We start from the raw sequence: 21,971 nt of genomic DNA, 5'->3' as shown, positions 1-21,971 counted from the left end.
CCATCTGAGCCGGCCCGTGGAATACCCCTGTCCCTCCCGGAGTGCTTTCACAGAGCACCAGCGAGATGCAAGGGATTCCTTCTGCATTGCAAAATGTATCTCGCTCGCTACGCCGAGGCTGTCTCCGGGAAAGACAGGGTTGCCACCGTCATCTCGGCACTGACCGGATGGGTCCTGGACTGGGGGGCCGCGGTCTGGGAAACGGGCGGACCCGAGGTCGAGTCCCAAGAGCGCTTCACCCTCCTCTTCTGCTCTGTGTTTGATCATCCTGTGGAGGGCCGAGAGGGGGGTGAGTGCCTACACCGACTACGCCAGGAATCTAGGACCACCTCGGAGTTGGCCCTGGAGTTCCAGACCATCACGGCCGCCCCTGGATGGAATGAGTCGGCTCTGATCACTGTGTTCCGCAGCGGACTGCGGGAGAAGGTACAGATGGAGTTAGTCTGCTGTGGTGACAACGTGTCATTCGACCTGCTCATCAGCATGGCGATTCGTTTGGACAACCTCCTGCGGTCCCAATGAATACATGTGAGAAATCTGGAGCCCATGGCTACACCTGCACTGTGGCCAGAGCCGATGGAGATGGGTTCTGCATGTTTGCCCGAGGCAGAGCGTAGGAGAAGGAGGAATCTGGGACTCTGCTCCTATTGTGGGGAAAGGGGTAATTTCTCCTCGACCTGCCCTCTATCCACAAATAGGCGAGGAGGTGACAAACCAGTGAATTCTTCTGCTCCAACCCTGTGGTCCGTGTCCTTTTTGGGCTACCTCATATCCACCGGGGGAGTGGCTCTGAGTGGCTCTCATTCAGGTCATGGCCCAGCCACAACTCCATGAAAGCAGTCCAGCGATTCCTGGGGTTCGCCAACTATTTCCGGAGGTTCATCCGGGGTTTCAGCACGGTGGTTGCACCTCTTACCTCCCTGCTGAGAGGAGGTCCCCAGAGGCTTCGTTGGATGGCGGAGGTGGAGAGGGTATTCGAGAAGGCACGTTTCACCACTGCTCCCGCGCTGGCACATCCCGACCCCTCACTCCCCTTCATTGTTGAGGTGGATGCCTCCGAAGTAGGATTCTGGGCAGTGCTGTCCCAGCGCACCTGAATCCCTCCAAAGCTGTGGCCCTGCACCTTCTACTCCAGGCAGCTGAGCCCCGCCCAGAGGAACTACGAAGTCAGGGACTGGGAACTCTTGGCAGTCAAGAAGGCACTGAAGGAGTGGAGGCACTGGCTGGAGGGGTCCAAACACCCTTTCCTGGTGTGGACGGACCACCGCAACTTGGAGTACATCAGGGCAGTGGAGAGGCTAAACCCGAGACAGGCCAGGTGGGCTCTATTCTTTGCCAGGTTCCAAATCACGCTTTCTTACAGGCCAGGCTTGAAGAACGTGAAGGTGGACGCCCTGTCTCGCCTCTATGACGCACAGGAGAGAGAGGGAGAGGAGACCCCATCGTCCGTCTGTCCCGCATCATCGTGCCAGTGGTGTGGGACGTGGACACCGACATACGGCAGGCCCTGCACACAGAACCCGCACCTGCACAGTGCCCGGAGAACCGCATCTACGTACCCACGGGTGTGCGGGACCGCCTCCTTGCCTGGAGGCACACGGCGCCTGTGTCGGGTCATCCTGGCCGTACATTCGCCTGCATGACTGAGAAGTACTGGTGGCCCACCTTGGCTAGGGACGCCCAGGTTTACATCTCTTCCTGCTCCATCTGTGCCCAGTCTAAGACACCCAGACACCTCCCTTATGAAAAGCAATGACCCTGGTCTCACCTCTCGGTGGACTTTGTCACGGACTTTCCCCCCTTCCAGGGGAACACCACCGTTCTCGTTGTTGTGGTCCGGTTTAAAAAGCTTGTCGCCTCCTTCCTCTGCCTGGGCTCCCGTCGACCATGCAAACCACGGAGGCTCATTTTACTAAGGTCTTCCTGCACTACGGGATCCCGGAGGACATTGTGTCAGACTGTGGCCCTCAGTTCACCTCAAGCGTATGGAAAGCGTTCATGGAACGCCTGGGGGTCACGGTCAGTCTCACCTTCGGGTACCATCCTCAAGCTAATGGGCAAGTGGAGGGGGTAAATCAGGAGGTAGGCATGTTCCTGAGGTGTTACTGTCAGGACCGGCCGGGGAGTGGGCAGATTTTCTACATTGGGCTGAGTACGTGCAAAACTCCCTCCTTCACTCCTCCACTAACCTCACTCCTTTCCAGTGCATGTTTGGGTATCAGCCAGCCCTGGCACCTTGGCATCCGAGCAAGACCAAGGCCCCTGCTGTGGACGAGTGGTTTCGGGACGCTGAGGAGACCTGGAACGCTGAGCACAATCGTCTCCAGCAGGCCATGCTTTGGCACAAGAAACAGGCCAACCGCTACCGCAGTGAGGCGCCTGTCTTCTCTCCAGGCGACCGGGTCTGGCTCTCCACCCGGAACCTGCCCCTCCGCTTGCCCTACAGGAAGCTGAGCCCGTGGTTTGTGGGGCCGTTTAAAGTCCTGAGGAGGGTTAATGAGGTAACTTACTGTTTGCAACTCCCTGCTGATTACCATATTAACCCAACTTTTCACGCTTCGCTGACCAGGGATTTTCAGCTCCGGCCTTCTAGGCATCACTGAACTGGATTCATTACCACCAACCCCGAACTGTCTTGTCTCATTACACACATCTGGTTCCCATTCCCCCTGATTAATATGTTATATTTGTGCCCTCTGTTCCCCATTGTCCTTGTCGGTTATTATTACCATATCCGTTGGTCCTGTGAGTACCTATGCTGTTGTATCGGCTTCCATGTATTTGTGCACTTGTTTTACGGGCCTCGCCCCGTGTATTATTTAGAGGTTTAAACCTCACTCTTTTGTTTGGGTGGAGAAACTAAAAACCCCTATTACGTATTCCTGCGCCTGTCTCCGATCATTAGACAATGTGACATTTATCTGTGAATTCTGAAAAAACTATCCAAGGATTGTTCCATAGGGTGGTGTTTTTAGGGAGTGATATTGGTTCTTTTAGAATGCGTTTAATATTCTTCCATATTGTTATAGTGTTCATAACTATGAAGTTGTTAATGTTCTTAGCTTTTTCCTTTGAAAATAGACATGTGAAAAGATTCTGGGGATGAGCATTACATCTTCAATGTGTACCCATTGTTCCACTTTAGTGCATTTAACTATATGTCATGAGTAACAGCCTTGGATGGTGAGTTGATACAATTCCAAGTCTGGAAGATTAAAACCACCCTCAGACTTAGGAAGATGTAAAACTTGCCGTTTTATTCTAAGAGTTTTATTTGCCCTTATAAAGTCTGTTATGACAGAGTATACTTTTTTAATGAATATCTTTGGTGGGGTAAACAGTATTACCGAGAATTCATATAAAAACTTTGGGAGCCATGCTATTCTGAAGAGGTTTATTCTACTTGTAAGATTAATGGGAGGATTGTTCCATTTAACCACTAGCGACGAGCAATCCCGTATCCGGGAGCGTAATCATAGCCTCAAGCACAATACCATAACGCAACGTTTCCTATTCATGAAAATCGCAAATGAAATTAAATAAATATATTGAAACACAAGCTTAGCCTTTTGTTAACAACACTGTCATCTCAGATTTTCAAAATATGCGTTACAGCCATAGCTACACAAGCATTTGTGTAAGAGTATTGATAGCCTAGCATAGCATTCAGCAGGCAACATTTTCACAAAAACAAGAAAAGCATTCAAATAAACTAATTTACCTTTGAAGAACTTCGGATGTTTTCAATGAGGAGACTCTCAGTTAGATAGCAAATGTTAATTTTTTCCAAAAATATTATTTGTGTAGGAGAAATCGCTCCGTTTTGTTCATTACTTTTGGCTAAGAAAAAAAGAAGAAAATTAATTCACTACAACGCCAAACTTTTTTCCAAATTAACTCCATAATATCGACAGCAACATGGCAAACATTGTTTAGAATCATCCTCAAGGTGTTTTTCACATATCTATTTGATGATAAATCCTTCGTGGCAGTTGGGTTTCTCCTCAGTAGCAAACGGAAAAGTACTTGCAGCTGGAGATTACGCAATATTTGCAACGGAGGACACCAAGCGACCACCTGGTAAATGTAGTCTCTTAGGGTCAATCTTCCAATGATATGCCTACAAATACGTCACAATGCTGCAGACACCTTGAGGAAAACGTGGAAAAGGTAAGCTGACTCCTAGCTCCTCCACAGCCATATAAGGAGTCATTGCCATGAGGCGGTTTCAAAAAATGCGGCACTTCCTGATTGTATTTTTATCTGGTTTTTTTCTGTAACATCAGTTCTGTGGCACTCACAGACAATATCTTTGCAGTTTTGGAAACGTCAGAGTGTTTTCTTTCCAAAGCTGTCAATTATATGCATAGTCGAGCATCTTTTCGTGACAAAATATCTTGTTTAAAACGGGAACGTTTTTCATCCCAAAATTAAAAGAGTGGCCCCTATATCGAAGAAGTTAATTAGATCTGCTTTCATATTGTTGAGTAATGGCATGAAGTTATCTTTATATATTTGTTGTTTGTTGTCACTTATAAGGCATCCAAAGTATTTGATATTTTTTGTGGTTCACTTATAGGATTGCTGCAGATCATGAGTTATTATTTTTATTTTTCCTATTGCCAATATTTTGTTTTTTTCCACTTTAATTTTATATCCTGAGATTTTCAGATATTGAGTTTTCAATATTGGTCAGGTATATTAGGAGATCATCTGCAAATGAGTTTAGTTTATACTTATGTTTACCAATACTTACACATATTATGTTTGGTTCCTGACCAATGAATTTATGCAAGTGGTTCAATTGCCAGTTAAAACAGCAGGGGGGAGAGAGGACATCCCTGTCTTGTGCCCCTTTCTAAAGCAATTTCATCAGATAATATTATTTGTGTGTATTTTTGCTTTAGGACATTTATATATTTAGTTTTTTCTAAGGACACAGAAAATAGAGGCAGTGGGAGAACCTATTCAAGTAAGTAAATATATTTTGAAAATGCTTTTTCTTAAAGTTTACTTGCTAGCTTGCTACAGACTTAGTGTGCAGATTAACTCACATCAATCAAATGTATTTATAAAGCCCTGATGTCACAAAGTGCTGTACAAAAACCCCAAACAGCAAGTAATGCAGTTGTATAAGCACGGTGGCTAGGAAAAACTCCCTAGAAAGGCCAGAACCTAGGAAGAAACCTAGAGAGGAACCAGGCTATGGGGGGTGGCCAGTTCTCTTCTGGCTGTACCGGGTGGAGATTATAACAGAACATTGCCAAGATGTTAAAATATTCACAGATGACCAGCAGGGTCAAATAATAATCATCACAGTGGTTGTTGAGGGTGCAACTCAGGAGTAAATTTCAGTTGGCTTTTCATAGCCGATCATTCAGAGTATCTCTACTGCTCCTGCTGTCTCTAGAGAGTTGAAAAGAGCAGGTCTGGGACAGGTAGCACATCCGGTGAACAGGTCACTGTTCCATAGCCGCAGGCAGAACAGTTGAAACTGGAGCAGCAGCACAGCCAGGTGGACTGGGGACAGCAAGGCGTCATCAGGCCAGGTAGTGCTGAGGCATGGTCTCCGAGAGAAAGAAAGAATTAGAGAGTGCATACTTAAATTCACACAGGAAACTGGATAAGACAGGAGACATACTCCAGATATAACAGACTGACCCTAGCCCCCCGACACATAAACTACTGCAGCATAAACTGGAGGCTGAGACAGGAGGGGTCGAGAGACACTGTGGCCCCATCCAACGATACCCCCAGACAGGGCCAAACAGGCAGGATATAACCCCACCCACTTTGCCAAAGCATGGCTCCCACACCACTAGAGGGATATCTTCAACCACCAACTTACCATCCTGAGACAAGCACACAAAGATCTCCGCCACGGCACAATCCAAGGGCGTGCGCCTACCTTGACAGGAAGATCATGTCAGTGACTCAACCCACTCAAGTGATGCACCCCTCCTAGGGACGGCACGGAAGAGCACCAGTAAGCCAGTGACTCAGCCCCTGCAATAGAGTTAGAGGCAGAGAATCCCAGTGGAGAGTGGGGAACCAGCCAGGCAGAGACAGCAAGGACGGTTCGTTTCTCCAGAGCCTTTCCGTTCACCTTCACACTCCTGGGCTAGACTACACTCAATCATAGGACCTACTGAAGAGATGAGTCTTCAATAAAGACTTAAAGGTTGAGAACGAGTGTGCATCTCTCACATGGGTAGGCAGACCATTCCATAAAAATGGAGCTCTACAAGAGAAAGCCCTGCCTCCAGCTGTTTGCTTAGAAATTCTAGGGACAATAAGGAGGCCTGCGTCTTGTGCCTGTAGCGAACATGTAGGTATGTACGGCAGGACCAAATCGGAAAGATAGGTAGGAGCAAGCCCATGTAATGCTTTGTAGGTTAGCAGTAAACCCTAGAAATCAGCCCTTGCCTTAACAGGAAGCCAGTGTAGAGAGGCTAGCACTGGAGTAATATGATAACATTTTTGACAGGACCTGCTAACGTAATTGACATACTGTATAGCTAGCTAAGTGAATTAAATATCACCAGCTAGCTAACTATAGCTAGCTATCCTAATGTGTTTATCATTAGAAATTAAAAACGCAAACTCGAAATGCATTTGTAGCTAGGCAGCTAGCTAGCTAACAGCCATGGAAGAGGGTGAAAGAATTAGAAGCTCCAGCTGTCAGAGAAGGGAGAGAGTAGGCTACTCTGAAAAGGGCAGGTACCTTTGTGGGAGGAATAATGAAAATATTCTCCAGTTCAGGTATCTAGCGAGAAAAAAACTGAGGACAGAGATATAGCAACATAACATTCAGTGCTGTCTAATTAAAGTACAATGAAGCCTGTTTCAGGTCCCAATGACTGTCTCAAGAGAATAAGGGTACACCCTTGTATGCCATGGTTTATATGTGTATTTATGTTAGCAAATGTTGTGAACAAAAATACAGTTTAAAAGTCACACACAATGTATAAACCTATTAAAACTGGAGCAGGCCAACCGCGCTGGGTGTACAGGCTTCTGTTCCAGCACTAACACACCTTATCACACATAATTAGTTGATAATCAACTGTGCTATTGCCGGGCTTCATGGTAGCAAGGTTGGCCACCTCTGGAATTTACTATTTTTTATTCCCTGAAATTATACTTGAGGAATAATAGCCTACGTGTTTTTTTTAAATGTTTTTAAATTTTTATTAACCCATCCACCTCTTTGGAGGACAAAACAATAGCTATTTTGTTTCTACAGCTTTTTTGTTACATATACAGTACCAGTCAAAGGTTTGGACACACCTTCTCATTCAAGGGTTTTTCTTTATTTGTACTATTTTCTAGATTGTAGAATAAACTCAAAACTATGAAATAACACATATGGAATCATTTAGTAACCAAAAAAGTGTTACATAAATCAAAACATGTTATATTTGAGATTCTTCAAAGTAGCCACCCTTTGCCTTGATGACAGCTTTACACACTTGGCATTCTCTCAACCAGCTTCACCTGGAATACTTTTCTAACAGTCTTGAAGGAGTTCCCACAAATGCTGAACACTTGTTGGCTGCTTTTCCTTCACTCTGCGGTCCAACTCATCCCAAACCATCTCAATTGGGTTGAGGTCAGGTGATTGTGGAGGCCAGGTCATGTGATGCAGCACTCCATCACTAGCACTCCATCCCTCTCCTTCTTATAGCCCTTACACAAATAACCCTTACACTGCCTGGAGGTGTGTTGGGTCATTGTTGAAAAACAAATGATAGTCCCGCTGAGTGCAAACCAGTTGGGATGGCATATCGTTGCAGAATGCTGTGGTAGCCATTATGGTTAAGGGTGCCTTGAATTGTAAATAAATCACTGACACGGTCACCAGCCAAGCACCCTCACACCTCCTCCTCCATGCTTCACAAAGATCATCCGTTCACCTACTCTGAGTCTCACAAAGACACGGCGGTTGGAACCAAAAATCTCAAATTTGGACTCATCAGACCAAAGGATATAAAAAATTATACTGGGGAATGAGTTTAGTGAGTTCAAGACAACTGGGAACTCGTTAAAAAAAAAACTCAGACTGGGAAAATACATTTCGAATGGTCATCCAACTCTGAAGTCAGTGATCCTCATGATTCAACCTGGTTTCCCCCCCCCCCAGAGTTCCCAGTTATCTTGAAAGCTCCATAAATCCAGATAATGCCAGATTTTGATGACAAATTTTCATGACAAAATCTGCTCACGAAAGCCCACCTCACCACTGTCCTGTTCAAGTGAGCACAGTACAACAAGGTATCATGACACAAGGCGAGACCCAGATGCAGACACAGGAGGCAGATGGTTGGAGTCTTACAATATTTATTAATCCAATAGGGGAAGGCAAGAGAATGGTCGTGGACAGGCCAAAGGGTCAAAACCAGTCCAAAAGGTACAGGCAGGCAGAATCAAGGTGAGGCCAGGCAGGATGATTAGGCAGGCGGGAAAGAAGTTCAGAGTCGGGCAGGCGTCAAAACCAGGAGGACAATCCAAAGAGAATAGAAAAGGGAGTATGGAGAAAAACATGCAGGTTTACTCAACTACTACTACATACGAGACAAACTGGCACAGAGAGACAGGAAACACAGGGATAAATACACTGGGGAAAACAAGCGACACCTGGAAGGGGTGGGACAATAACGAGGACAGGTGAAACTGATCAGGGTGTGACACAAGGTGAGTCCAAAAATGCTAGACTTTGATGACAAAATTTGCCCACCAGGACTGCTGCTTCACATTCCTGTTCAAGTGAGCACAGCACAACAAGGTGAGTCCAAAAATGTATTGTATGCTGCTGCATAAATGATGTAATATGCCAGGGAGATATGTATACTGTAGCTAAGAAAGAAATACTAATGTTGTGTAGTAAGGTGTTAGTAGCCCCTGTTCCTCACCATAATAATTTGGTCCCATTTCCCCTCATAACTTAGCCTACTGTTCTGACTTGGTGGTGCACATGTAACCTATAGCCTGTTTTAGAGAAATGTCATCATCAAATATTGTAAGAGCTTTTATTGTCTGCTTATATGTCCCCAATTATTTATCATATCGTTCTGACTTGGTGTACAGGGAGAATACTGTAAGAACGGCCCATGTTCTGAATTCTGTCACTGTACATTTAAAAAATGCCAAAAAATAGTTATATTGACTACGTCCGTCGTAGTCCGCTCATTAATGTCTTCGTCGAAATTAAGGATTTCCTCTTATCCACTCGTCATCCCCTTATGACACAGTTTGTCCATCTCAATTATCAGTAGAAACCAAATTTGTTTAATAAGCAAGTCACGCATATCAGCGATGTTCTTTTAAAAGGAAGTAAATTAGGCTGAATGAACTGTTTCGCTGCCAGACAAGGCTCTATTGATAGACAGGTGTAGCAGTGGTAAGGTGTTGGGACTGTTGTATGGACTCTGCTGTTGGGACAGCTTTATGTAGGCCCTAACAGTTTGTGGGTACCGTTTGTCACTGTTATAGTGCAATTCATGTATTGTTTAGTGTTGTGTTGTGGCTTTTCTGGAATGCATAAAAAATGTACAGTTGAAGTTGGAAGTTTACATACACCTTAGCCAAATACATTTATACTCAGTTTTTCACAAATCCTGACATGATCTGATATTGGCAGAAAGCATAAATTCTTGTTAATCTACCTGCACTGTCTAATTTACAGTAGCTATTACAGTGAAAGAATACCATGCTATTGTTTGAGGAGAGTGCACAGTTATGAACTTGAAAAGTTATTAATAAACCAATTTCATTTTTTATTTTACCTTTATTTAACCAGGCAAGTCAGTTAAGAACACATTCTTATTTTCAATGACGGCCTGGGAACAGTGGGTTAACTGCCTGTTCAGGGGCAGATTTGTACCTTGTCAGCTCGGGGGTTGGAACTCACAACCTTCCGGTTACTAGTCCAACGCTCTAACCACTAGGGTACCCTGCCGCCCAAATTAGGCACATTTGGGCAGTCTTGATACATTTTGAACAGAAATGCAATGGTTCATTGTATCCGTCTAAAACTTTGTACATACACTGCTGCCATCTAGTGGCCAAAATATAAATTGCGCCTGGGCTGGAATAATATATTATGGCCTTTCTCTTGCATTTACAAGATGATGGTACAAAAAAATACAAAAAAAATCATGTTTTTTTCTTTGTATTATCTTTTACCAGATCTAATGTGTTATATTCTCCTACATTCATTTTGCATTTCCACAAACTTCAAAGTGTTTCCTTTCAAATGTTATCAATAATATGCATATCCTTGCTTCAGGTCCTGAGCTACAGGCAGTCAGAGTTGGGTATGTCATTTTAGGTGAACATTTTTTGTAAGGGGGATCCTTAAGAGGTTTTTAAATAGCTGGAGTTTAAAAAAGTTGTGTTTTTTATTTTTTATTACTGCACTTTTGGAGCTAGGAACACAAGCGTTTCGCTACACCCGCATACCAATACAATTTGATAAAAAGTCAGATGTCAGTGAGTGGTTCTCACTTTTAAATAAATGTATGTTGGAGTTACCCAGCTACACGAGTCCTTGTCCACTAAACGAGACCTAAGTCCAGTTACTAATGTTTTGTTATAACGGCCATTACTCAAGCGAATGCATTTTAACAAGCCATCTGGCGTTCCATAGTCTCCGCCTCTTTGCTTACATTCTTCAACGTGCCATAGCAACGAAAGACGAGCCCCCTGTTCCCGCGCAATGCTCCCATCCGCATAACGCCAGCAGAGTGCAAACGCTATGAAACGTCAGCCGTTTATGCAAATCAGGTTGATTGAAGAAAGTCAGAAAATGGAGGCGTGGATGGGGCGCACGCGCACTGAGTCCACAACTACCAAGTCCCATACACAGCGAGCTAGACATCAACAAGAGAGAACGGTATCTCGATGCTGTGGAATTGTGAGAGTAGTTCGGCAACATTGTAACGACGCGTGTTCAAGGTTATTAATTTGTATCAGCTACGTTCGACTTGCATTTAAGGTAAGAATTGTGTTGGCTAATGTTCAGGTCTAGGCTTCTCAAAATGTGCAACATTTTTGTGTCAGTTTGCTTGGCTTATTGTAGGCTTCGAAACAAGCAAGCTCCGAGTTGTTTTGGCCACTTGACAAGGCGAACAATTAACATCGATTTTCACAGTTCGAAAAACATAATTAATTGGCCTTTAAGCCTAGCCTTTTTATATACCGGATTTAATAGGCTAGTTTAAATGGGAATGAAACGATTGCAGTAATATGCCTGTTTGTTGACTTCTGGAGGTGAACTAAATAAACCCAGTCTGCAACATATAAAAAATGGGTGAACAGCAGATTTAGGCCTAGGCATTTTATCCCCATTATTTCGAGTTATATAGTGGGTTGTATGGCGTCTTCCCAATTCATTCGTTTTTAGTTGTGATTCTTAATAGGTGGATTCCTAGCCTCCGAGTACACTTCGTTTGCAATGTTGAAATGTGCATGTTCCGCTATTTATTCGACTGTTTACCGACGTAAGTAATACCCAAGTTCGAGACCCCATCATGCCTGCCATTCCTACCAGAGATGGTGCGCTTTCAACACGCGGGCGATTACTCTGTGTCAACACGGATGCATCTATCACAAAACAAGTAGTGGCCTAACCAAATGATAGCGACGAACTAAAAATGATAGCAAGATTAAACCACAATTTAAAATAATTGATGTAGACCTACGTTGTCACTGTTAAAACCCGAAGCTTTGAACTTCGTGCGCATTTGGTGTTTGGAGTTGCACTGGCCAGTGACGCGACGTCACCTGAATAACAATGTGTAGCCTAAAGATCACATTACAACGACTATTCCAAAGCAAAAAATGTCTCGTTTTAGAGAGGACTGTGTTGTTTTTATGTAAAAAGTTTGATAATGCGATTGTGTCAATGACATAATCGAGTTTATGGACTCAGATGGTGGGTTGAAAGGTTCAGTTAAAATGGGTGCGCATGAGGCTGCTCTTGTGGCATGCTTCCTCGTGTAAGTGGGCGGGGAACGTATCGATTTACAGTAGTCTTTCTTCGGTGCTAAGGTTATTTTTCATCACGACCGTCTCGTTTCGTTTTTAAACATAGGCCGTTTTTAATGAAACGATGTTAGTCGGTTTTACAACTTTAAAATTCTAAATATCACAAGCTCCATTCCTCCCTCACACACCCCCTTTCCTCCTCCTCCACACACACACCCCCCCTGGCCTCCTCCTCCACACACACACTCCCCCTGGCCTCCTCCTCCACACACACACCCCCGGGCCCCCTCCTCCACATACACACACCCTGTCCCCCTCCTCCACATACACACACACACCCTGTCCCCCTCCTCCACATACACACCCCCTCTCCGCCTTTGAAGTCTGTTGCCATGTAGAGTTACGTCACGTACTGTATTATCCTGCTACTGTCTGGTTGTGCCACTGCACTGTCAAGAGACCCGAAGGACTGCCACTTATATGGCAAAACAAGTAGACTGTAGGGGGCGCGGCTCACGGTTTTGCCGCATGATTATTTTGAAGGATTCCAAGCATCGTGATAGGTTTTGCATGGCAACGTAATATATACTTCTCCTTTTAAATGCAAATGAGAAATAACCCGTTCTTCCAAATTTTCACATTTCTTGCACCACGAGGTATTCACACAAGCGGCAGGTCAGATAAACTTAGCTTATGCCTTGGTTATTTAATTTACTGCGTCGGTGCGTCTGTCTTCTAGCATCAAACTAGTTTACAATTTTGTCCTAGCTAAGGATATTTGGCCATAACGCTGCGGCGACTATGCAATGCAAATCTCCGAAGACGATATGAGCGCGGCAGCAGGGTGACATTATCTCTATGACAGGCAGACAGACAGCTGACCTATATCCGCTCCTGCTCCTTTTGGGTCAGGCATGGCAAGATGCTCACTTTCATCTGCTGCGCGTTATTTTTTCTTTTAAATTTAAAATGTATTTCACGCGCGAGACTTCTGAAAGTTATTGATTGTCTATCAACCATTATTACAATAGTTAGCCTATATGGAGGGGGGGAAAATATTGAAGTTGTAACCTGTTGTTCCGCTGGTTGGTACACAGGCTGAATATTTTGCAAATAAATAACTTTTGAACAAAATTGACCATCTTATTATAGGCCATTTCCTTTCATAATGATTTGTACCATTTTTATTTTATTAAACTGCAAATGCCTTTGCTGTTTTGTGTTTTTGAAAACAGATGTTTGGCTTTCACAAGCCAAAGATGTACCGGAGTTTAGACGGCTGTTGCATCTGCCGCGCCAAGTCCTCCAGCTCACGCTTCACCGACAGCAAGCGGTACGAGAATGACTTCACGAGCTGTTTCGGGTAAGCAAGGATTTCTGACAGTTACCGCGCCCTTATAGCAGATTTCGACATCTATGCATTCTTGCAAAAGTAGAATGACTGCAGGCGTTGTAAAACATAACAAATCAATTTTAAAAAGCAGTCAAAAAACAAACAAAAAAACTAAGCAGTCAATAAAATATCACATATTGAGTTCTGTTTCCATAGCACTCAGTGCATAATTATGCATGGGGCCTGTGCAGCAAATCGGTAGACTGCTGCCTCCCAAACACACTCTGAAAATTAACAAAATATTATTATCCCTAATGAGTGGACAGCTACATGTGAAATACTGTAAAATGGTCAGAAATTGTGTTCCTCCTGGTAAAGCTAAATGTAATGTCATTATGAACATCCGTAATATTTACATTGTTCACATGGTCCTGCTTAACCCATATTTCACATGTTTTCCCCACATGTAGATTATGTGAAACTCGGTCTGGAGAAATCTGCAATGCATGTGTACTCCTGGTGAAACGATGTAAGAAACTCCCAGTGGGGTCTAAGAAAAACTGGAATCACGTAAGCTCCACATTTTTTGTCCATATCTGCTCCTCACAACTCACCTGCCTGTTGGAAAGGGTTAAGAAGGGAAAAAAGGTGTTGGGAGCTCCTCTCTTCAATTTTCTTTTCTTCTATCCTAGGTGGTTGATGCCCGAGGAGGCCCCAGCCTAAAGATTTCCTCCAGGCCAAAGAAACGGAAGTCCCTCTCCAAGAGAGCCATGCCAATCCAGATCAGCCGACTGCAGAAAGAGCTAAAGAGGAACAGTAAGTCCTGTTCACAGTGCCCCATAAACATAGTAAGGTTTGACCACTTTTAGGTCTGTTTTGCTAATTCAGTAATAGATCAATGCAGCCGTAACACCCAATCTCAGTGCTTTTCAGAGGTTGAGGCACAGAGTCAGACAATATTTTTTTTCATTTCACAAGTATCTTTATAACGTAGCCTAAATATCTACATAATCTGGAAGGTTGAGATTCAAACATTTTTGTGAGATTTTACCAATCTGAACATACTCCTTCTTCAGTCTACCTAATGATGTACACTACAGCATAGCCTTTTACATCTATGGTTCTACCCCTCCCTCCTCCAGACTCTGATGCCCACAGCACCACGTCCAGTGTCTCCCCGGCCCAGTCTCCCAGCTACAGCAACCCTTCAGATGAGGGCTCCGACACAGAGCTCTCCCCAGGCTCCAGCCGCTCCCCTGTCTTCTCCTTCCTGGACCTCACCTACTGGAAGAGGTAAGGCCGCAGTCCCCTCCAATCAAAACACTGTGTCTGTAATATCCAGCCTGGAAGTGTCCTTGTTCATCTTCACCAGATGCTTTGGTACTCAGATAAGAGAGAAATAGGACAAAAAAGGAAACCTGAACAATCTAAGACTTAATTTATTTTATATGCACATATGCATTCGTCGCTGTAACAATAATTGACCATATCTTGTATGGCTGCATAAACTGTATCAGTATTACATGAATAATCTCATGTTCCTTTGCTTCTCCTCCAGGCAGAAGGTGTGTTGTGGGATCATCTACAAGGGCCGCTTTGGGGAGGTGCTCATCGACCCTCACCTCTTCAAGCCCTGCTGTCGCAAGAAACGTCAACTGCAGGAGGAAGAGGAGGTAGAAGTGGTGGAGGTGGTGGTGAGGAAGGAAGACGAGGTGGTGAGGTCAGACAGCCAGGAGAGCTCAGAGAGTCCTCAGCTACAGGTCATCATGACAACATCTCAGACCAAAGTGGAGGTTGAGGAGGAAGACTGGCGATATTGCACCACAGTGTGAGCATCTTTGAGGAAGCCTACAGAATGCTTCTGGTTTACAAGCTCCTACAAGAAGAAGTTACCGCTGATTGCCTTTAGTCAGCGAGCAGCTGAACCCCGTCGTTTTGTTTGTTTGGTAACTTATAGACTGACTGAGGCATATGGGCAAATTTTTTCCCAATTCATCTGGTCTTGTTGTACTTAATATTGTCCTGGGTTCGTCTTCATTAGGCTTGGGCATGCAACGGAAAATGTTTGAAAACGTTTTGCAATGGAAAATGAGCATTTATTATTGGGCAAGTCCATGTAGTCCACTCCGTGTTGCAAATCCATTTTCTTCCGTTTGGTGCCTTATGAACACAACCCAGATGTTCGGACACCTCTCTTGGTGTTTTTCTCCTTGACATAAAATGCTGTAGTTTTGACTGATCGGCAGAATACCTTAATTAACAGGTAACAGCTGTACAGTAGCACTTGTATTATTGTGAAACAAATTCACATTCACACTATATTTATCTATTCTGTATATATGGGCCTGTATGTATTTCTATATGGGCCACGATCGAGAGCCTGTTCACAGCACCAACAGCCAATACACCAGCCTTAATTTAGTGAGGGAAGGCAGTGCTAGTGTTTTGTCAGTGTTGGTACTTAGGGATGATATTAAGGGAAAATGTTCAAATTGAAACTTCATATTCATCATCTCCAGCACCACACCAACACCGGTGTGTAAACTGTGTTTTTTGTGTTGTGTAATCAAAAAGATGCACACCAGAAAATATATTATTCTAGATGATGTCATCTGGTGCGCATCATGTCATTTTAACCAATTATGAGTTAGTAATTTTGACCAGGTGATGTTCCTGCTCAGATGTTGCATGCATCAACCAATGGTTGCGTGCCATTATAGCAACTGTGACATGGACTGGCAGATTGCTATAACATAGGTGGTTGCTCAATTGGTAGAGCAAGTTGTTTACAATACCAAATATCATGGGTTCCATTCCCACTAAGGCCACCCACATATAAAAGTGTATATTATTTTTATTATTATTATTATTATTATGTGGTTAGCTGATACGTAAAATAACTATCCAGGTGTTGTAAGATCTGGCTGGTGTCAACAATTTCTAAAGTGTTTCCTGAATGATGTCCTCATCTTTTGTTACTACAAAATATAGACATGGGCTGTTTTTATATATAGTATGTTGATGTTTGGGTGGTGGAGATGATGAATATGAAGTTGAAAATGGTGAAATGTCCCCTTTTTTTTAAGGCAATAGTTAGTGCTAGATAGGTAGTTTTCTCCAGCTTGTTATGTCAACGTTTGCAACAGAGGCCTAAGGTTTTCAAAATGAAGTAAAGCAACACCTAGTGTGCTTTGCATAAATGCCGAAGAAATATAACCCCTCTCATCCAGAAGATCTGTAGATCAGATGCATGAGTCAAATACGCTATTTCATGGCCTTAAAAGCATATTACTCTTATTTTCCAGACCCAATGTATTTTTTCTTTTTATATCACATATAAAACATGTCTTCACCATATTATAAATCAGCAAATGCAATAGTAACCTGTTCAGATCGTGAAATATTCCTCCTGGAGGCCTGGCTGGATACCTTTTTGGTTATGACTGTCAATAATGGGACATGATTGTCATTACCACACACACAGTGGATCTACTGCAACAACTTAGACCTACAATGCAATGAAATAACCCACATGAGCACAACTCTATCTGCCCCCCCCCCCCCCCCCCCGTTGTCAAAAACTGTTTGTTTTTATTCTGGGGAACTTATCTTTTTATATTCTATTTGTCTTTTGTCTGCAGGACTTCCGTATAATTTAAACTTCATGATACATATGTCAATTCTATTGATCGTTAATTAGGCATTTTATACTTTTGAGGACTTACTATCATGTTCAAACTTAGAATTCATCATTCCTTGGTTAGTTAAGCTACTACTATATACTAGCCTACATTATCAAACAAACAACCAAAGCACACTTAAATTCATTCCATTTCAAATGCAAAACAGATTATTTAGTCATTTATTTGTAACTTGAGTGGTATAAAAAGGACACTAAAATCAGTTTTTAATTATCCATACTATAGGGAAGATTGTATGTATATGGACATATTTCAATGGGGGGTTGAGGGCTTTCTAATGAAATGTTATTTATTTCATATTGACTCGGTACTGGTACTTCCTGTATACTGTTATAGCTGTGTTATTTTCTACTCCCTATATACAGCCATGTTTATTCTATATTCACTGTATTTATTCCTTGTCACTATCTATTTTCTCTCTGCATTGTTGGAAATAAGCATTTCACTGTTCGTTTGTCTGCGAAGTATGTGACTAATAAACTTCGATTTGTATCTGTGCATTTTCCCCATGTGACTATTCTGATGCTGGTTTCTCACTATGTAATAACTTAGATTTCACATTTAAGGTTCTGTGATATGGTTAGCATGTAATGTAGTTCTTAAGCAATCAGTCTAGTCTGAAATTCACAATTAACAGTATTTGTGAATTATTGGGAACAATACTCTTATCAACATTAATGTGTAGTAATTTATTATGTAATATACTGTACAATAACTTGATTGGACCTGTATCTTTGTATCAGGTATCCAGCCTGTTGAACTATGAATTTCAATGATTTGAGGTAGCCTATATTCCAATTTTACTTTCCTCTCATCTTTGCCCTGTAATGTTGCAAGTCGAATCTTTGCTTTAGTGCTTCATGCATGTATTGTAGCTATGCAAGTGCATTTATTTACCAAGTTAGATCAACAAAGCAATGTTTTGTGTTTTATACATGATGTACTTTTTTTGTACAAGCCTTTCAATAAAAATAATTTGATTTTTGAGTCAGAATTTTCTGTTTTGCTAAAAACCTTGGACCTTTATCCTGTTTTGGGGTAGTTTATAACTACTCCCAAGCTCATCACAATGCACTTTCACCATCCTATGAAGTTCTTAATTTATTTCATCAGTAGCCTAATAAACTTCATGCTTTCCCGAGTTGTAGCAATATATACAGTTGAAGTCGGAAGTTTACATACACTTAGGTTGGAGTCATTAAAACTCCTTTTTCAACCACTCCCCAAATTTCTTGTTAACTATAGTTTTGGCAAGTCGGTTAGGACATCTACTGTGTGCATGACACAAGTCATTTTTCCAAAAATGGTTTACAGATTATTTCACTTATAATTCATTGTATCACAATTCCAGTGGGCTTCTGGTGGATGTATTTCAAGGCCTACCTTCAAACTCAGTGCTTCTTTGCTTGAAATCATTCGAAAATCTAAAGAAATCAGCCAAAACATCAGAAATAAAATTGTAGACCTCCACAAGTCTGGTTCATCCTTAGGAACAATTTCCAAACACCTGAAGGGACCCTGGTCATCTGTACAAGCAATAGTATGCAAGTATAAATACCATGGGACTACGCAGCCGTCATACCGCGTTCTGTCTCCTAGAGGTGAATGTACTTTGATTCAAATATCAATATCAATCCCAGAACAACAGCAAAGGACCTTGTGAAGATGCTGGAGGACACAGGTACAGAAGTATCTATATCCACAGTAAAACGAGTCCAATATCGACATAACCCGGAAGGCCGCCCAGCAAGGAAGAAGCCACTGCTTCAAAACCGCCATAAAAAAAGGCAGACTACGGTTTGCAGTTGCACATGGGGACAAAGCTCGTACTTTTTGGAGAAATGTCCTCTGGTCTGATGAAACAAAAATAGAACTGTTTGGCCATAATGACCATTGTTATGTTTGGAGGAAAAAGGAGGAGTCTTGCAAGCCGAAGAACACCATCCCAACCGTGAAGCACGGTGGTGGCAGCATCATGTTGTGGGGGTGCTTTGCTGCAGGGGGGACTGGTGCACTTCACAAAATGAATGGCATCATGAGGAAGGACAATTAGGTGGATATATTGGAGCAACATCTCAAGACATCAGTCAGGAAGTTAAAGCTTGGTTGCAAATTGGTCTTCCAAAGGGCCAATGACCCCAAGCATTCTTCTACAGTTGTGGCAAAATGGCTTAAGGACAACAAAGTCAAGGTATGGGAGTGGCCATCACAAAGCCCTGACCTCCATCCTATAGAAAATTTGTGGGCAGAACTGAAAAAGAGTGTGCGAGCAAGGAGGCCTACAAACCTGACTCAGTTACACCAGCTCTGTCAGGAGGAATGGGCCAAAATTCACCCAACTTATTGTGGGAAGCTTGTGGAAGGCTACCCGAAACATTTGACCCAAGTTAAACAATTTAAAGGCAATGCTACCAAGTACTAATTGAGTATATGTAGCCTGGTTCCCCCTCATAGCCTGGTTCCTCTCTAGGTTTCTTCTTAGTTTCTGTCCTTTCTAGGGAGGTTTTCCTAGCCACCGTGCTTCTACACCTGCATTGCTTGCTTGCTGTTTGGAGTTTTAGGCTGTGTTTCTGTACAGCACTTTGTGACACCAGCTGATGTAAGAAGGGCTTTATAAATAACTTTAAATCAACTGGCGAAACCTAGCCAAGTTAATTTACTTCTGAAACGAGACCCAAATTGTGATGCTGAAGAATAGTTGAAGGATAGCTCTGTCATTCGGACAGTTCAGGAACATACAACAATAATTTGAAGTAGGCCTACAACTAGGCTATGTGGTATAGATATTTGTAGGTAAATACAAATAGCCTACCGCTTAATGTCATTGCAGTGTTTGCAAGGAGAGCTTTATTGCAAGTAGGCATTTCCTTGTATTGTGTAGTTTACAAGCTGTATCATAAATAACCGTTGATTCGACTAGCTTGAACACGTGAATACCCTATTACAGAATAGAATAAAACAGAGAAGTGAACTATTAATTCATAGAATTTATTTGCATAGATAAAAAAAATGCGATCAAATAATTTGGCCAAGTAGTAAACATAAATCAGTACAATGTAGAATTGCACAGCCATAAAATCTACTTGTTAGTGTGGTGCATTTCCGCCACAGGAGGTTGGTGGCACCTTAATTGGGGAGAACGGGCTTGTGGTAATGACTGGAGCGGAATCAGTGTAATGGTATCAAATACATGGTTTCCAGGTGTTCGGTTGCATTTCATTCGCTCCGTTCCGGCCATTTTTAAGAGCCGTTCTCCCCTCCACAGATTCACGTCTGAAAACTAGAACCTAAATGCATTATTAACTCCAACTTGACCCAATTTACATTTCCAATTGCCCACACTGACATACCAATCTAGGCTAAATATACTAAACAGGGCTACAGCAACTTCCAGAGAGGGTCAGGCTTCTTGGGCTTTGCGGTGGCCACTCTGGTTTGGGTGTCCTCTGCAAAACGGCATTGCCTTAAGCAAGTGGTCACACATCGTTCTGGGTTCCACATATCGTTCTGGGTTCCACATATCGTTCTGTGTTCCACTGCACAAGAGGGGTCCATGCAGTTTTAGGCAGACACAGTGATTTGTTTTTGTATAGATTTTTTACCTACCACCATTTACCTACCTTAGGCTACATATTCATTTCGTTTGTCATTCTATAGTTTTTCATTGACATTTACTGGTAGGGCCTAGTTAAATATCATTTTAAAATATTTTTTTTGTAATTCATTTTCCCAAAATAGTTTAACCGTGTATTCTCGAGTCAAATAGAAAAAAGTGAGGGAGCCCAGCTCCTCTGCGCTCTGGCAGCACTACACCCATATATTTAAATGTTACAAATGTATTTTCATTGTTAGAGTGGCCACTATCTGGTCAATATAATGTAAAATCTGTGTCAAAAGCAATTTCTTTTCCCATGCGACCCCCAGTTCGGGTCGCATTAGTTTGGGTCCCATATGATTAGTTAGACCTAGAGTCAGGGTTGGGTAGGTTACTTTCTAAATATAATCAGTTACAGTTACTAGTTACCTGTCCAAAATTGTAATCAGTCATGTAATTGTGGGATTACCCAAACTAGTTACCTGTCCAAAATTGTAATCAGTCATGGAATTGTGGGATTACTCCAAACTCAGTAATGTAATCTTATTACATTCCGTTACTTTTAGATTACTTTCCCTTGAAGAGGCATTAGACAAAGAGAACAATGTATGTTACCAATTGAACAACATCTATTGCAAGATAAATCAATGTTAAAGTTTACATAGCTGGCCATATATGGATGCTAAATTTTACTTTATGGGTTGGTTATGTAGGCTTCTTCTAACCCATCGCCTTCTACTACATATAATAATACGATTAAATTATATCTTTACATTAAAAACCAAAGTCTATCAGAATTCCAGTCATTCCAATACATTCTTGGTCTTCAAGAATAGGACTTGGAAATATGGAAGTATAGATTAGCGAAATGGTTTTACCTGAGCATGACCCCAAAACTAAGGACTTATTAGCCAGCCCTACTCTGTTGTTTATGGTTTTGTTGTCATGGAGGACTGATTGGGCTCATTGATTCGAGTTGAAAAATAAATGCTGCACTCGTGGAATGGCATGCTTTGAGCTCTACTGAAAAGTGCTATTTACATGTGAAAAATGAATGCCATATCCTGCATTTGTTATAGGACTATTGTTAACCTTTTTGTTGGTGACACTTTGAAATCTTAATAACATTCAGCTATTTAAAGGGCAAATCCACAGATGAAACAATAACCACTCTCAGATTAATAGACAGAGCTATGGATGCAAGGATTGACCATCCATGATATAAAAATGATTGATAAGTCCAAAGACGGATGTAGCAACTACAGATTGCCGCTTTAAGTCTATCAAAAGTGTGCAAGTGTGAGCATGTGTCCCTTAGGGCTATTCTTTTTTATCAGCATGAATTAAATTGAGC

The 21,971-nt window shown here is 42.5% G+C and overlaps 1 protein-coding gene across 1 annotated transcript; it reads left to right on the top strand.

The window, feature by feature from the left end:
* Positions 1-10,821: 10,821 nt before the first annotated feature.
* On the top strand, positions 10,822-18,009 carry LOC109867821 (SIN3-HDAC complex-associated factor). The gene is made up of 6 exons (XM_020457140.2): positions 10,822-10,996; positions 13,224-13,351; positions 13,792-13,891; positions 14,014-14,137; positions 14,464-14,614; positions 14,880-18,009. Exons 2-6 carry the CDS (start codon positions 13,224-13,226, stop codon positions 15,151-15,153), a joined length of 777 nt encoding a protein of 258 aa, XP_020312729.1. The 5' UTR covers positions 10,822-10,996; the 3' UTR covers positions 15,154-18,009.
* The last annotated feature ends 3,962 nt before the right edge of the window (positions 18,010-21,971 follow it).

Source organism: Oncorhynchus kisutch, linkage group LG22, assembly GCF_002021735.2.
Source record: "Oncorhynchus kisutch isolate 150728-3 linkage group LG22, Okis_V2, whole genome shotgun sequence".
NCBI classification, from domain to species: Eukaryota; Metazoa; Chordata; class Actinopteri; order Salmoniformes; family Salmonidae; genus Oncorhynchus; species Oncorhynchus kisutch.
Note: the sequence above shows the minus strand (reverse complement) of the source record. Positions and strands in the feature narration are given on the sequence as shown.

What these genes read in the sequence shown, in the direction of transcription:
- LOC109867821 (XM_020457140.2), top strand. Translation starts at nt 13,224, where the DNA reads ATGTTTGGCTTTCACAAGCCAAAGATGTACCGGAGTTTAGACGGCTGT. An exon ending in CTAAGAAAAACTGGAATCAC is followed by an intron (nt 13,892 to 14,013) that starts GTAAGCTCCACA and finishes CTTCTATCCTAG; the next exon opens with GTGGTTGATGCCCGAGGAGG. An exon ending in GAAAGAGCTAAAGAGGAACA is followed by an intron (nt 14,138 to 14,463) that starts GTAAGTCCTGTT and finishes TCCCTCCTCCAG; the next exon opens with ACTCTGATGCCCACAGCACC.